This window comes from Canis aureus, chromosome 18 (genome assembly GCF_053574225.1).
Source record: "Canis aureus isolate CA01 chromosome 18, VMU_Caureus_v.1.0, whole genome shotgun sequence".
Classification (NCBI taxonomy): Eukaryota; Metazoa; Chordata; class Mammalia; order Carnivora; family Canidae; genus Canis; species Canis aureus.
Genome location: NC_135628.1, coordinates 12518640 through 12532185, shown reverse-complemented (window position 1 = coordinate 12532185; position 13546 = coordinate 12518640). Strand labels below are relative to the sequence as shown.

At 42.9% G+C, this 13546-nt stretch overlaps 1 protein-coding gene across 5 annotated transcripts in view; it reads right to left on the bottom strand.

The window, feature by feature from the left end:
* Positions 1 to 13546, bottom strand: part of ELMO1 (engulfment and cell motility 1) — a 525893-nt gene that overhangs the window by 318493 nt on the left and 193854 nt on the right. For 4 of the 5 annotated variants that reach the window (XM_077856191.1, XM_077856193.1, XM_077856195.1 and 1 more), the window contains 6 exons: positions 13039 to 13190; positions 10620 to 10698; positions 6305 to 6349; positions 5254 to 5304; positions 2542 to 2664; positions 756 to 887 (listed from right to left, as the gene is read on the bottom strand). In XM_077856191.1, the coding sequence (XP_077712317.1) occupies positions 756 to 887; positions 2542 to 2664; positions 5254 to 5304; positions 6305 to 6349; positions 10620 to 10698; positions 13039 to 13190 (582 nt within the window). The remainder of the gene's footprint in view (positions 1 to 755; positions 888 to 2541; positions 2665 to 5253; positions 5305 to 6304; positions 6350 to 10619; positions 10699 to 13038; positions 13191 to 13546) is intronic. The other variant, XM_077856192.1, reaches the window with a different exon arrangement.

The following is a 13546-nucleotide window of genomic DNA, read 5'->3' as shown; positions in this document are numbered from 1 at the left end:
ATTTGTAATTATAAAGTAATGCCTAGTGATTTCTAATCGCTGAAGCCAAAATTTCATTGTTTGCCATTTACCATGCAGGCCAAAATGGAAATCCAATTTTACATACGTAGAATTTGAGATTAATCAGCTCAAAGTCACCAGAGAAATGCAATGGTGGGAAAGGCCAGAATGGAACCCATGGAGAAACAAAAACAACAGATTATATTTAGGACAAGCTGTGTTCTGATTTGCAAACTGAAAAAAAAGAAAATCCCGGAGGAGTCATCTTATTAGCATCCATAACAAGACAAAACTTTTAGGAAACTATAAATTGCATAAATCTCAATGTGAATACATTTCAGGAGATTCTTAATTTGATTTGGATATGAAACCCATGTATATAAGTGATCCAATCACTAACCCAGTAATAAGATCCCTCCCACAGTTGCCATCACCCATGTCTTTCGTGTATAGAACCTTAAGCATCTTGTGATGTAGATTTAATGAAGTCTAGATGCATTCCGGGCTAACTACACTTAATCAGAACTAAATAAACAAGCTCAGTATTAGTCACACTTGTGCAAGTTATTCCGACTCGCTGCAGCCAGAAGAGATTTTCATGTGATCCTGTTTAAACCAGCTAAACATCTGGAAAATGTGGAAACTATTCTGCGAGGCGCAAGAGGACCACACGCTCGGAGGAGACATCAGTTACGTGGCTGAGGTCAGACCCCTGGTGTTGGAACGAGAGAGCTTACTGGAGACAGCTTACTTACAATGAAGCCAAGTTTTTTGTAATCCCGGGTGTACATGGACTTGCGTTTCTCCATGCTGCCGCTGCTGTTATTAGGTTCAGACTCTGCATCAAAAGCAATTCTTCGAAGTTCAAATATGATGTCCCTCTGAGCCTGAAGGCGTTGGGGGGGGTGGTGGGGAGAAAGGGGGGAGAGAAGAGCTGCTTTCATTGTGTGACATTACATATACTCCCTCTTTCCCCAGGGTCTAAATGAATCACTGCTTTCAGGCAAAAAGAAAAACAGATAAAAGACAACCAATGTTCTAAGTTAGAGCTGGGCATAGTTCCCCTGCCACTCTCCCTGCTGGTCAGCCCTGGCTTCATTCCATGTTTGTCCTCACGACCAAGTCATTTGAAGTGCTTAGGTCAACTGCCTAGTGAAGTTCTAGATGGAGTCCCAAATATGATAGAAAGCCTGGGGCTGGGGGAAGTCAAGTTCAAGAACCTGGGAGCCCCACGCTGTCCGAAACAAAGTGAGAGGCACACAAGTTTATGAACAGTATTTAAGCGACAAGGGATCCCGGACTCCACGAAGAAGTGACTACATGGAAACAAGCCCTGAAGAATGGTTAAAAATGGCAAGTCTTTTGTTACGTATGTTTTACCACAATAAGAAAAAAAAAATATGTATGTTTTAAATAAATAAAAGGAAGCATTTCCAAACGGGGAGGGCCGTTCCACATTAAGATGCATGGCCTTCCGTCACTAGGAGTGGTAAGATGACAGTCTCATCTCTCAGATGATTACACTTGGCCTTGCCAAAAGTCCGGGGCACGTTGGACAGCCTCTCAAAGCCTCTCCATCATTCTTAATCGCATGGCCTCGTGCCATGGACGAAGTGCTGCAGCAGTTACACACTTCACATGTGCAGTGCACATCTGCAATAGATCAGGCCCTCACGTGCCAATAATGAGTGTTTTCCTTTCCAAAGCTGCAGCGCTGCTTAAGTTGAAAATGTGCTACAGCAGGGCTCCCAGCTGTTTCCTCGCACTCTGTCCTCACACAGTAAAGTTCCCCAAAAGCCTTTGGACAGAGACAGAACCTTCCACGCACAACAACCAGAGACCTAGAGAGAATTGTAACAAACAGCCGACCGACCAAAATGCAAGCCCAGAGATCAGGTGTAGCCTGGGACCCCCCCCCCCCGCTCCCCCCCTCGGCACTGATCACTGGAGAACGGAAATTACTTCCTCAACCTGAATCAGTATCACGCGGAGCAACCAGAGGCCCTACTTGTCTGGGACCTTGACTCCAGAGCTATTACCTTTGAAGGTATTGGGACCAAGGGCCAAGGTTGGTGGCCATGTGACATCAGGCTTTCTTAGCCAAGAAAGGAAGAGTAAGCATGTGTGTGATGCATAATGAAAGAATCCATTTGCTTTATTCTTATTCTCTGAGTCAAAGTTCATCTAAATTTTAAATACATTCTTCCAAGTTCTAGGGCGTCTGGGTGGCTCCGTCAGTTAAGCATCTGACTTCAGCTCAGGTCATGATCTCAGAGTCCTGGGATGGAGGCCTGAGTTAGGCTCCCTGCTCAGCGGGGAGCCTTCTTCTCGGTCTCCCACTGCCCCTCCCCCTGCTGCACTCTCTCTGTCTCTCTCTAATAAATAAAATCTAAAAAAAAAAATGCATTCCCCCAAGTTCTCAGATGGTAAGAAAACAACATCATTATCTAAAAATTCTGGATCTCGGAGTAGCCCGAGAGATTTTACTAACCATTTTCTCTCCCTTATGTGCCTTTTTGCTGCTGTCTAGTGAGCACGCACCTGGTCCTGGGGGTCCATCTTGGTCATCATCCGGTCTTCTAGAAGGTTGAAGGTAAGTACCTGCAGCACGTACAGCTGGTGTGCCATTTCATTGTTGATGGCTCTCTGAGCTCGGATGACGTGCTGGGGAGATAGTTCAGAAATCAGGATTTTTTTTTCTTAAGAAAAGGAAGAAGGAAAAAGCCAGCAACAATTAAGCCCAGTCATTACACCAAGCAGAAGCCCAGAAGTCTTCCCGTGGAGGCACGGGGAATGCAGGTTGGTGGGACCACCTGTCAGCTGGAAGGTGAGGATGCAGGTGATCTTGGAGCTTTTCTTGACATTGCAGGGCCCAGTAAAGTTCTGGATGTGTGGGCCAGAATCCAGGTAAAGACCTCCTGTGTGCAGCAGAGAGTAGAAGAAAGGAAGGCACTGCAAATGCCCTGGTGAGTGCAGCTATATAAATCAAGAAAGTGTGCCTGAGATAAGAGTATCTTGAAGAGAAAGGTGGGTTTCTACAACAAAAGCCTTCCCTGCATGCAGTGGAGGGACAAATGGTGCGTAGGTATTGTAAGCAACTTTGCCATCATCTTACCCTACAATGGTCTCTGACAGGTGATCCAGCTTCTAAATGGGGCAGAGTTTGAGAAGCAACATAAAAAAGCAAAGTTCCAATCAGACCCGAAGTTAATTCACTATGGAAACTTCTCCAGAAACCACCACCACCACAAGAAAATGAGCGGATTCACGTGCCTACCTTAACTCACCTGCCAACAATTAAATGAAAAAAAAAAAAAATGACCCCCTTAGAACCAAAATGGAACAAATACAAAAGAAATGGCAGGACTAGATATGGGTGCCTTTGCCCCCCACTGAAGCTGGGTCAGAAAGGAGATTGAACCCTTGGGCCTAACCTACATCCTCTTGCGCAGAGACCATGGTTGTGCCTTAAAAATGCCGAACAACCAGTCAATGTGGTGAAACAACCATTCAAATCGGTTGTTTTGAATGCCCTGGACCCAACCACGTCTTGCTGTCTGAAAGAACTTTCTTGAGGTGCCCCAACCCAGCATGCACTTGGGACTCCACGCCCTGGCTGTGAGTACCGTGTCAAAATAGTCGGTTAAAGAGGGAGGGGTGGGGAGAAGAATGAGGAACAGAAAAAAGCCACAGAACCAAAATAATGAGGGCGGTGGGGGTGGGAAGGTAGGTAGGCGGTGAGATTCGGGGGTAGGGGGTGGAATGAAACCTGTATCCTTCCATTTTCAGAACAGAATGTTAATTCAGAGTATATGCTTCCTACCCAAGGTGTGTAGGCCATCTATTTTATTAGCAACTCCAAAGTATCTGCACTTCAACTTTTTGCCTGAGGATAGCAGCCTTGAACTGCCAACCATCACGGTCCCACAGAAGTCCCATTGAAGCAAACGGATCTTTCAGACACGATGGTTACAGCCATTCCACTCACCCCATCTACAGGCATTCTCACCCCGACGGCCACACCAAAATCAGAAGAGCAGGCTAAGACCTTAATATAACACTTCCAATCCTTCGTCTCTCCACCTTCCTCCTCTTACACAAATACCTTCCCTGAACTTCGCTCTGATACTGTAGGTTCCACTTTCACTGAGAACTGGGGTAAAGATGAACATTATGAATCCTCCTGCAGTCTCTACCACACTATTCTCGGGCCAAGAATCTATTCGAATGCTCTACCAACACCCATTTCATATTCCAGTTCCAGGGAAAAAGGTATGTCATCCCCCAAGAACTGAGGTAACCTCTTTTATCAAACAATGAAAATCACACTCATATGTTTCTTTTTAAGGCCTTGTCAGCCAGGAAGTTTAAAATCACACTTGATGACAAATTGTAGTCCTTGCTATTGGCTTTGGGTTCTAGAATATTTATTGTGTTTGCCCTCATAAGGTTTTTAATTTGCAGTTGCCTCACGGTATTGGAATGCGTGTGTGCGTGTGTGTGTGTGTGTATGTGTGTGTATGATTGTGAGCTTGCAGAGAACTCCTCTTTGAAATCACAGAAACAGAAATTGCTTCTTTGGTAATGCTGGGAATCAATCACGCATGCTTCTTTCAGTCTTTGGTTAAAGTTAAATAGCGGATAAGGCCTCAGGAAATGTCACTTGATTTATTTCTAAACATTCAAGACATAACGTGTAGGGCTTCTTTTCCACTGACATTCCAGGTCATCATCTCTGCATTGTAGTTAACGAGTGGATTCCATGTACGCCTTTCCTGCCTGTCTCTGCTGCAAAGGGGTCCAGGGAGATGCCTGTCATCATTTCAGGACTTCTGTCAGAGTCCAAGAGGTTTCCAGTTAAGCTTCTACATTAAAAACAGTTTAGGTTCACAGCAGTGGATTTTTTTTTTTTTTTTAGGTCCTAGAGCCCCTGATTTCCTAAATGCAAAACTAATGTGATGGGGAGTGTAATAAACCTGCCCCCCTGGGAGAGGTTTCCACCCCTTCCTGGCAGAAAGTCTTTTCTAGAGCAGTTCCAGAGACTCCTCCCTCCAGTCACATGAGACCATTCCTGTGGGAAAGCCCGTTTCTTCCAATTCCAAAGGCGCACTTCTTCTTCCTTTCTAGTTACTACTGCTTCCTCACAGAAGCAAAGGCACAGAACAAACCACAGACTGAAGCCAAAAGAGGAGATAAATGAATGCACCAAACCATTCCTGCCCAAGACAGTACTCACACCACAGAGATACTCACTGTTAAAATGATGGAACGCAGTTGCTTCTGAGCCAAAATGTTCGCCATCTCCTGTTGAAGAAAAACACACCCACGCAAAACCTGAGGTTAGAGAAATACATTTCAACATGGCCCCGAATGGCTTGATCCTGACTGTGCTTCCTAACTGGATATCAGCAGTATTTCTTGTGAAAGGAGAGACTCAAACAGTCCATCGTATTCAAATGGCTTTTTGCATGTTATGTTCAGATAACAGAGCCTCGTCCAAAAGCAAAGGAAGAAAAATCTGGCACCCACAAACTTCTCCTTTTTAAGGAATTTCCTCCTTCCAGGAAAAAGTGAGTGTTGAATAAAAAGCAAATTCTCCAGATGAAAAGCAATGGTTCTCCACTCAAAAGGTTCATCAGCTTTTATTAGACTGCACATGTGCAGAGAGGTTTTACTAGGAAACATGCCTGCACCAAGGAGTTCCAACCATGTTAAGTCTCCCAGTCTTCTAAGAGCCATTTGATCTTAATCTGTGCAAAACCAAAGAGTGAGTGGTATGTACCCCAGGGCTTGAAAACAGTCTTTGCCAGTCAAGTGTGTGGCGCTTTTGGGACAGACAAATATCTGGGCAGGGGCTAATCTCCAAGAGCCCTCACCCCACCTTGCTAGGCCTCATTTATACACACTGTATTTGGGGCTTTGGCCTGCCTAGCACCGAGGATTTGTAGGTGGCTTTATTAAAAGAAATGATTCATAGACATTCTTTCTAAATATCGAGAAACAGGTATTAAGTTCAAACTATAAAGTTGGGTACAACCTTGGTGCAAACATTCAAAAATGAAAATACTGCTCATATTCAGGAAGGCACTTGAGTGTTTTTTGGTAGGGTGGGGCTGGATTTCAGCGTTTGAGTTGCTACTCTTGCTGAGTAGAGAAGAAACTAGGCTATGATTCAAAACTACAACCATGAATTCGATCAAGGTGAAAAACTCGCAGGAAGCAAGGAGAGCCCAGACACAGGGGTGGGAAGGGTGAGGGGGACACACAGGCAGTTTTGGGCAGGAGCAGAAGATTGAGGACTTACAGTCAGAGGACAATCAAGGATGTCAACACTGCTCTCTACACCAACCTAGCGGCGCCATCGCCACCACAGAAAGGAAAGCAAGCAGGAGAGAAGAAGGCATGGAAGTTCAGAGCACTCTGTTAGAGGTTACAACTTGATTTTAACACCCCTGCTGACCCACTGCCTGGCAGAGCCAAGTGCACAAATACTGTGACGTGTTTCAAAACCCCTTTCAATCTTGAAAACAAAGAGCGCAAGCACAATGACGTATTCTGGAACAAGGGTAATGGCAATCTAGAAGGAACCTGTCTTTCCTTGGTGCATAGAAAGCAGGGCTTGCTTCCAAACACAAATAGGTCCATTTTCTTTTTTTCTCCCGGACCAGATGAAAAACAAAGGGCCCAAAGCACCCTAGAGCCCTTTTATTTTCTTTTATAAAAATGAGATTACTGCCTGACACACAAAGAAAAAAATCTTCCGTGCCTATCTTAGCCTATTGATTTGTGACATTTTAAAATAAGTTCAAAGGGACAATATAGTTCCAATATTTATAGCAATTGTTGTAATTATCTGTTGACATGATTTATTTTCTTCATAAGACCATGGTCAACTTAGGAACACAGAGACTGTCTTTTTCATCCTTGTATTCCCAGGCCTAGAGCACTATGTCTGACACAGAGTAGACAGTGAATGTTTGGTTGAAAATGAAAGAATATTTTCTTTTTCTTTTTTTCTTTTTTTCTTTTTTTTTGAAAGAATATTTTCTACTACTAAGGAATAGAGAAGCTTGGTCAGAGAGAAAATAGAAAAATCCTTGTCCATATCATGGATCTGTTGTTATTGTTCAATATTACAAAAGGGTTTGAGAAAACTCGAGACTCCATGGAGAATATTTTATACCATCAAGATGATATAGAAGTATAGATAGACATAAATATGGATAGAGGGATATTAACATGGAAAGATGTTCACAAAACAAGTTTAGTTTTAAAAGCAGTTAGAAAAAAATAAACAGTACAAGTAGTATGATCCCATCCAGTGAAAAGATGATGTATGTAGAAGAGTCTTTGCAAAGAACAAAGCAGGGCCCCATGTGTGCAAGGGTCCTCTCTCAGAGCATGTAATCATTCTGCTTTTCCCACCACATCTTTTAACTTTTATAATGGTTTTTAAATAATGCTTATGAAAGTCATAAATATTTGTAGAGAAATTTGGAAGGGACCTCACCAACATATTTGCCATGGGAATAATAAAATCATGGCAAGGAATTATAAGGAAAAGGATCCTTTTGCCCTCATCTTCACAAAACAAATACCCCTTTCTCTTCATTTGTGCAGAGAAAGGGAGAATGTCCCACATCCAGGAGGCATGGGGAAGCCGGACACCCCTCCCTTGCTTCCCTCACCCTCCCAGCCAATGGGAGAGAGCCCAGGGGGCCTTGGCAAAACAGGAAATTCTAGCCCAGCTCTCTGCAAACCCACAGCTCTCTCAGTAAGGGCCACTCAGCAAATGCAAAACAGAAATATCACTCCAGTTTGTCTGCCAAGTAAAAAGATCTGACTCTGGTAGTATTTTTCTTCAGTAAAAGTGGATATCAGTGTTTAAAATCCATCAAATTCATTTTATACATTTTGAAAAATAAAGAAAACCCAGATAATGGAGTCCTACCAATGGGCTTGGCCCAAAGTCGGGAAGAGAAGTTGAAATAAATAAAGTTTTTGCGCGGAAGTGTAATTTACCCAATATCCTAAGGCTTTAAAAAAACAAACAAAGCCGTTCCTGTAAATCTAATAAACAAATGTTTAGATTATGTTTTAATCTAATTGGAGTGAGAAAATGGGCTTGGTGTCTCTTTCAGGCTCCAGGGAGTTCTTCACTCCGCAAATCAGAGAATTCGGTGGGTGAAGCCTCCTTGACAATGGGATGCTCTGCAGAGAAGAGCAAGGCCTACGTGGGACTCTTATCTGCTCAGCAATCTGATCAAATCCCTTACTCCCTGTGAGTCTCAATTTCCTCATTTGTAAGAAGGCAAGAGTAAGGCTTTCTACTAACAGAATAAAGTGACATAGGACACAAAGCACTGAACCCTGAGCCTGGCAAGTGGCAAGCTCTCAGAATATCATTGATGGCAGGCTTTGGTAAATTTTCCTACCGACCTCCCAAATTCAGAATGTTTAATTTTTCTCAAGAAAAGCCTATAACAATACAGAATATAACCCAGATGACACCCCCAATTAGTATGGTCTTCTGCTTTACAGGCTCCACTAACCTTCAGAAAATAACATCAAACTTTTCTTCATTATGAACTTGAAACTAGTTTTTTTTAGAACCAACTCTTTCCTTAATTCACTGAAAAATATTTTTTAAATTAAAAATCAAAATATCCCTTTTCTTGACAAACAATAGTCACTGACTCATCTTTAATTCAGCACAGTTTATAAAGTCCAAGCTAATTTTCTTTGTTGTCGCTATTTTTTATTTTGAAGACTAAATTAGTCAGACTCTGGATATTCTGTATTATTATATACATGCTATCTTAGTTGGATTATTTTCTTAAATTATGCAATGTTAATAGACTATCCTTTGTGATTTTTTTAAAATCACAATTATTGGCAATTATTGCCAATCTGTGTTATCTCAAATACTAATTTTCAAAAAACAAAATTTGATTCACAGAAACTGAACCTAATGTTATATTGGCATGCCATTATATTTTCATGGTTATGATTATTCTAGAGTCAGTACAGGTTGGCACCTGAGTCCCTATTTCTCCATGGTCACACGATTCCAATTCAGCAGATTAACAGTAGTTCTTGGTGTAAAAGGAAGATGCAAAGTGTATGCATGTCTAGATCCAGGGATCCAAATCATAGCAGTAAGAGTGGGCATGAGTTTTTGCTTGCCCTAATCCAAACTCTTCCTCCACAGGAAAAAAGAAAAAGCCCATGAGGTCAGACCGGATGGCTTTTTGCCCTACTCTCAGCTACCTATTTGGCCAGGTGTCCTTGGTCTGGCCCGTAGGAGGATCAAGCTTCTCCAGGACTATGTCAGGAGTGCACATGTGAGAGCTGCCAGGCAATTCGCTGAGCTGCTGGAAGTCATCATGAGCTCAGCATTTAGATTTGGATATTAAAAGAGGAGCCCCACCTAGGAATCCACCTACAAAGCCACTCTTAAAAATCCAGCCTGGAAGATAAGGCCTTAAGGAGAGCAGGCAATTCCTAGCTCCAGCCAAGACCAAACCAAAAGCACAGGAAAAAACAAAGTCACTCCCCTCCCCGTGCAAACATAGCCCAAGGAATGAGCAAACAATTCTAAATGAAAAACAAACCAGAAACCCTCACATTTAGTCACTGAGGTTTAAAATCCTTGGCAACAAAAAAATTAAAATGAAAAAAAAAATTAAATTCTTGACACAGTGTTCAGTAGCATGGTAGCTTCTAAATTCTTCTAAAACAATGTAGTGGTAACTGTCACTGAGCTCCCGGTACATTATTGGTTGAAAGATCTTTTATTTCCACCCGGTTTTTAGATGAGGTGAATTGTGTGACCAAGATAACACAGTATATGTTATCTTGACAGAAAAAAAAACAACATGAATAGATTGTGAGGTGCAAGCTATGTTCCAAGACACACAAGAATCAACTCCTTCCACACCTCCCTCTACAATGATCTTTACCTCAACGCAGAAGAACCAAAGATCCACAAAGGATGGGTTTCACATCTAAGGGGTTTCCTTCTCTTGTTTGAGCAGAGGAAGGGAAATGTGTTGCTCTTCAACCCCGCCCCCCCGCCCCCGGCCACATGCACACATGGACATCAGAAATGTCACAGCAAAGAGCCCCCCTGACATATAAGCAGTTATCTCAACCAGTAGCAGCAAACTGTGTGTTCTCCTCCTATCCTTTCCATCTAAACTTCCATGTGCGAAGCGAGACACCTCTCGGGGTCTCAATGTCTTCATCAGGAAAATAGGGGCAACACCTCCCTTGCCCTAGGGAGCATTCAATGGCATCACAGAAGCTCTCAGGGCTCCTACCTCTGCTTCTACCACAGGAGCAATGCTTTCATCTTTTTATGTTTTTAGCTTCTACGCTGGGTTTCATTGATGAAAGGACTCTGCCTCTGGAACATTCCTAGCATTCTTCCTGAGACAAGGGCTTGCGCATCTCTACCTAGTTCCCACCAGATCTGTGAATGATCCCAGGCTGGCCAGCTAAGCTGCAGAGCAGCGGGGATGCCCAAGGAGTGCCCAGGATGGGAACAAGAGGGCACTCACTGCCCTGAAAGTTGCCAGCCCTGAGTACAGTCTTCAAACAAAAGAAATGCAACTTACCTGCCTTCTCTCATCAGGGGCCTTCAGGAAAAGTGCATTAATCACTGCAATGGTATAGGTTTGGATTTCTTGATCTGTCCTGTAAAGACATATGAAATAATACAGAAAGTTAGAATAGGTGGGGTGCCTGAGTGGCTCAGTGGTTGAGCCCTGAACCTTTGGCTCAGGTTAGGATGCTGGGGTCCTAGGATAGAGGCCTGCATCAGGCTCCCCATAGGAAGCCTGCTTCTCCTTCTACCTGTATCTTTGCCTCTTTCTCTCTCTCTCTCTCTCTGTTTCTCATGAATGAATAAATAAATAAAATCTTTTTTTAAAAAAAGAATAGTTTATCTCTGAATTAGACCATGATAAGGGTCATGATCTCCCCCTAAAAAAGATGAGAGAGAAAGGCATGGCCTAGAAAATGCAGTTGGCAAGTGAGTGAGAATATATTTCAACCATCATGAGAAAGGAGATACAGTGGGAGGGTGAGGATGGGGGGGCGGGGATAGACAATTACTATTACTGGCTGGACAATGTACTGCTTAGTGGAGATCACCCAGAAAGTATAGGTGGTCAGTGAGCTCTCTCCTCTTCTCCTCTGCTAGGCTTAAAAACATGAACCCAGGGGGTTGTACATGGGGGGAGGGGGGCAGGGTGAATGTGATTTTCTGTCTGATGCATGAAGTATTATCTGGGACTAGAACTGGGTATCCCTATACTCCTGGACTTATTACATAGGAAACTGCTTTGCCTCCATGGCAATGATTGGACATAGTCTAAAAACCTATTTCCAAATAGAAACTTTTTAATAACAAAAAAGAATAGGTTTTTGTTTTCAAAATTTATAAACTTGCTGAAATGAAATTAGAAATTCCAAAGGAAGAAAAAAATTCTATAGAAGCGTGTGGTAAACAGTAAATAGGAAGGACCCCAGGCATAAACAAAACAGCTAGTGAGCTGCATTCAGAAATAATTTAGGGAGAGGCAAAGTGTGGAACACGGGCTTTGACAGGATGAAATCCAAAGCCTAGTACACCGCAGGCTGGCTGGCTGGCCTTGCACGAGTTCACAGGGTGTCCCCAAAACAGTTTCTTGATCTGTAACACCGGGTAAGAGCACACTAATATACGGTGTTGCTTTTAGGATAAAATGAGTTAATGTATATAAAATCCTCAGCGCGACACTTGCCAAATAAGAAACTCTCTGCTTTGGCAAAGCACACTGTGAATGCCAAGTATGCCCTTGAGATTCAGAGAAAAGACACAGACTGTAGAATTAATACATTTCACATTCAGAGAAATGCGAAAATTATTTCTAGAGAGGTTTCACACAAAAGAGCATGTGCTCATTCTCCCTGAGGCCAGAGTCCACAGCTTGTATGATTTAAAATTTTACATTGTGGTCACCATGTCCCCTCCCACATGAAGGAAACATCTAATGCACTTTGGTAGACATAATACACACAACAGTTAACATTTTGGGTATATTGAGAACTACTGAATATACCCTCACATCCCCGGCCCACATCCCCCACCCAAACAGGCCAATTATATTTCCTCTTGAGAATTTTCAAATGGGACCTGAGAGAGCAGGGTGGCAGATGCTGGGAACCAAGTCACATTAGTGCCAATCAGTACACTTGAGAAAAAGCCTGTTGTGCCCACTCCAAGGAAGCCGTAGTTTCTGTCCTTCTCAAGGCTTAGCTACTTAAGTCATTCCTGGTTTCTATAAAGTCCCCCAGGATCCTTTCAATAAACTCACTGACTAAGCCACCTCAGGGGGTTTGGTGCCACCTGCACCTCCACATATTTTAATTTATAAAATAGCACTGTACAGTGGTGTTCTTCTCAGGGACATTCTTACTAATTACCTGAGTGGAGACAAGAGAGAGAGCCCCAAAGCTTGCAGGCTGCTAAGGGCCTTGCCTTATAGCTCAAGCCTCTGGAGATAAAACACACACCTTATAAAAGACAAAAGAAGGTCGCCGTAATCACCTTGAGCCTAAGAAAGAAGCCTACCTTTAAAAATTCCTAATTATCTATGAAAAGACTCATTATGACACTGAAAGTGCTATTTTTAATGACAAAGGAAAGATGCTGTTGAGAACTTAAGACAGCAAATTGTCCTATGACGTTAAACATAAAACTCTAGCGGTATCTACCAACATTCATCAAAATTGATTGCCTACTAAGAACCACTGGGGACAGAAGGGTGCCAAGAACAGGTATGGGACCCCCCCCCCAATCCCCAGAGGCCTGTTGCTGAGCCATTTTAGTGTGGTGGGGATGGGGATGGGACATGGTGTGGCTTGATGCCAAATCAGGATTCCTTTTCTGCATTTTTAATTGAACCAACCAAAAACCTTTCCCAGGGCTTTGTGGTGGTTGTCTACCAGAACCATTCCCCCTTTCCACATGGGTGGTGACAGCATGCTTACCCTTGAAGATGTGGGATAAGTTGGCCGATAGTGATCTCCTGAGCCACCTTCTGGTAGAGGTCGTGGCTATTGAGCACCATTGACTCCAAAATGGCCAAGGACCGCTGCAGGATTGAGATGTCCATGGCTGACTTGTTGACAAAGCTTGCTATCTGAAAATCCAAGGAGGACACAATTGACCACTCGTGGTAAACAGAGCATAGAAGCATAGAAGGGAGCTAATCAAGTAAATCAGGAGCTGGCTTAAGAAACACCAGACACAGAAAGAAACGTATCTGGAATTAGAGCGGAATAGTAAGAAACACATCAAGTCAGCGATGATTGCTCATATTACTACAAAGCACTATTTATATCTTATTTCTCTAATTTAATAAGAATCCTCAAAAGCAGACAGTTTCAAGGAATTATTGTCTGGTTTTTCTGGGATTTTTCTTCGGGGTTTTAGCTTTCAGAGGCAGATGGTTTCCACACATATATTGTAAGGACTCCTGCATTTCTTTGAGGCAGT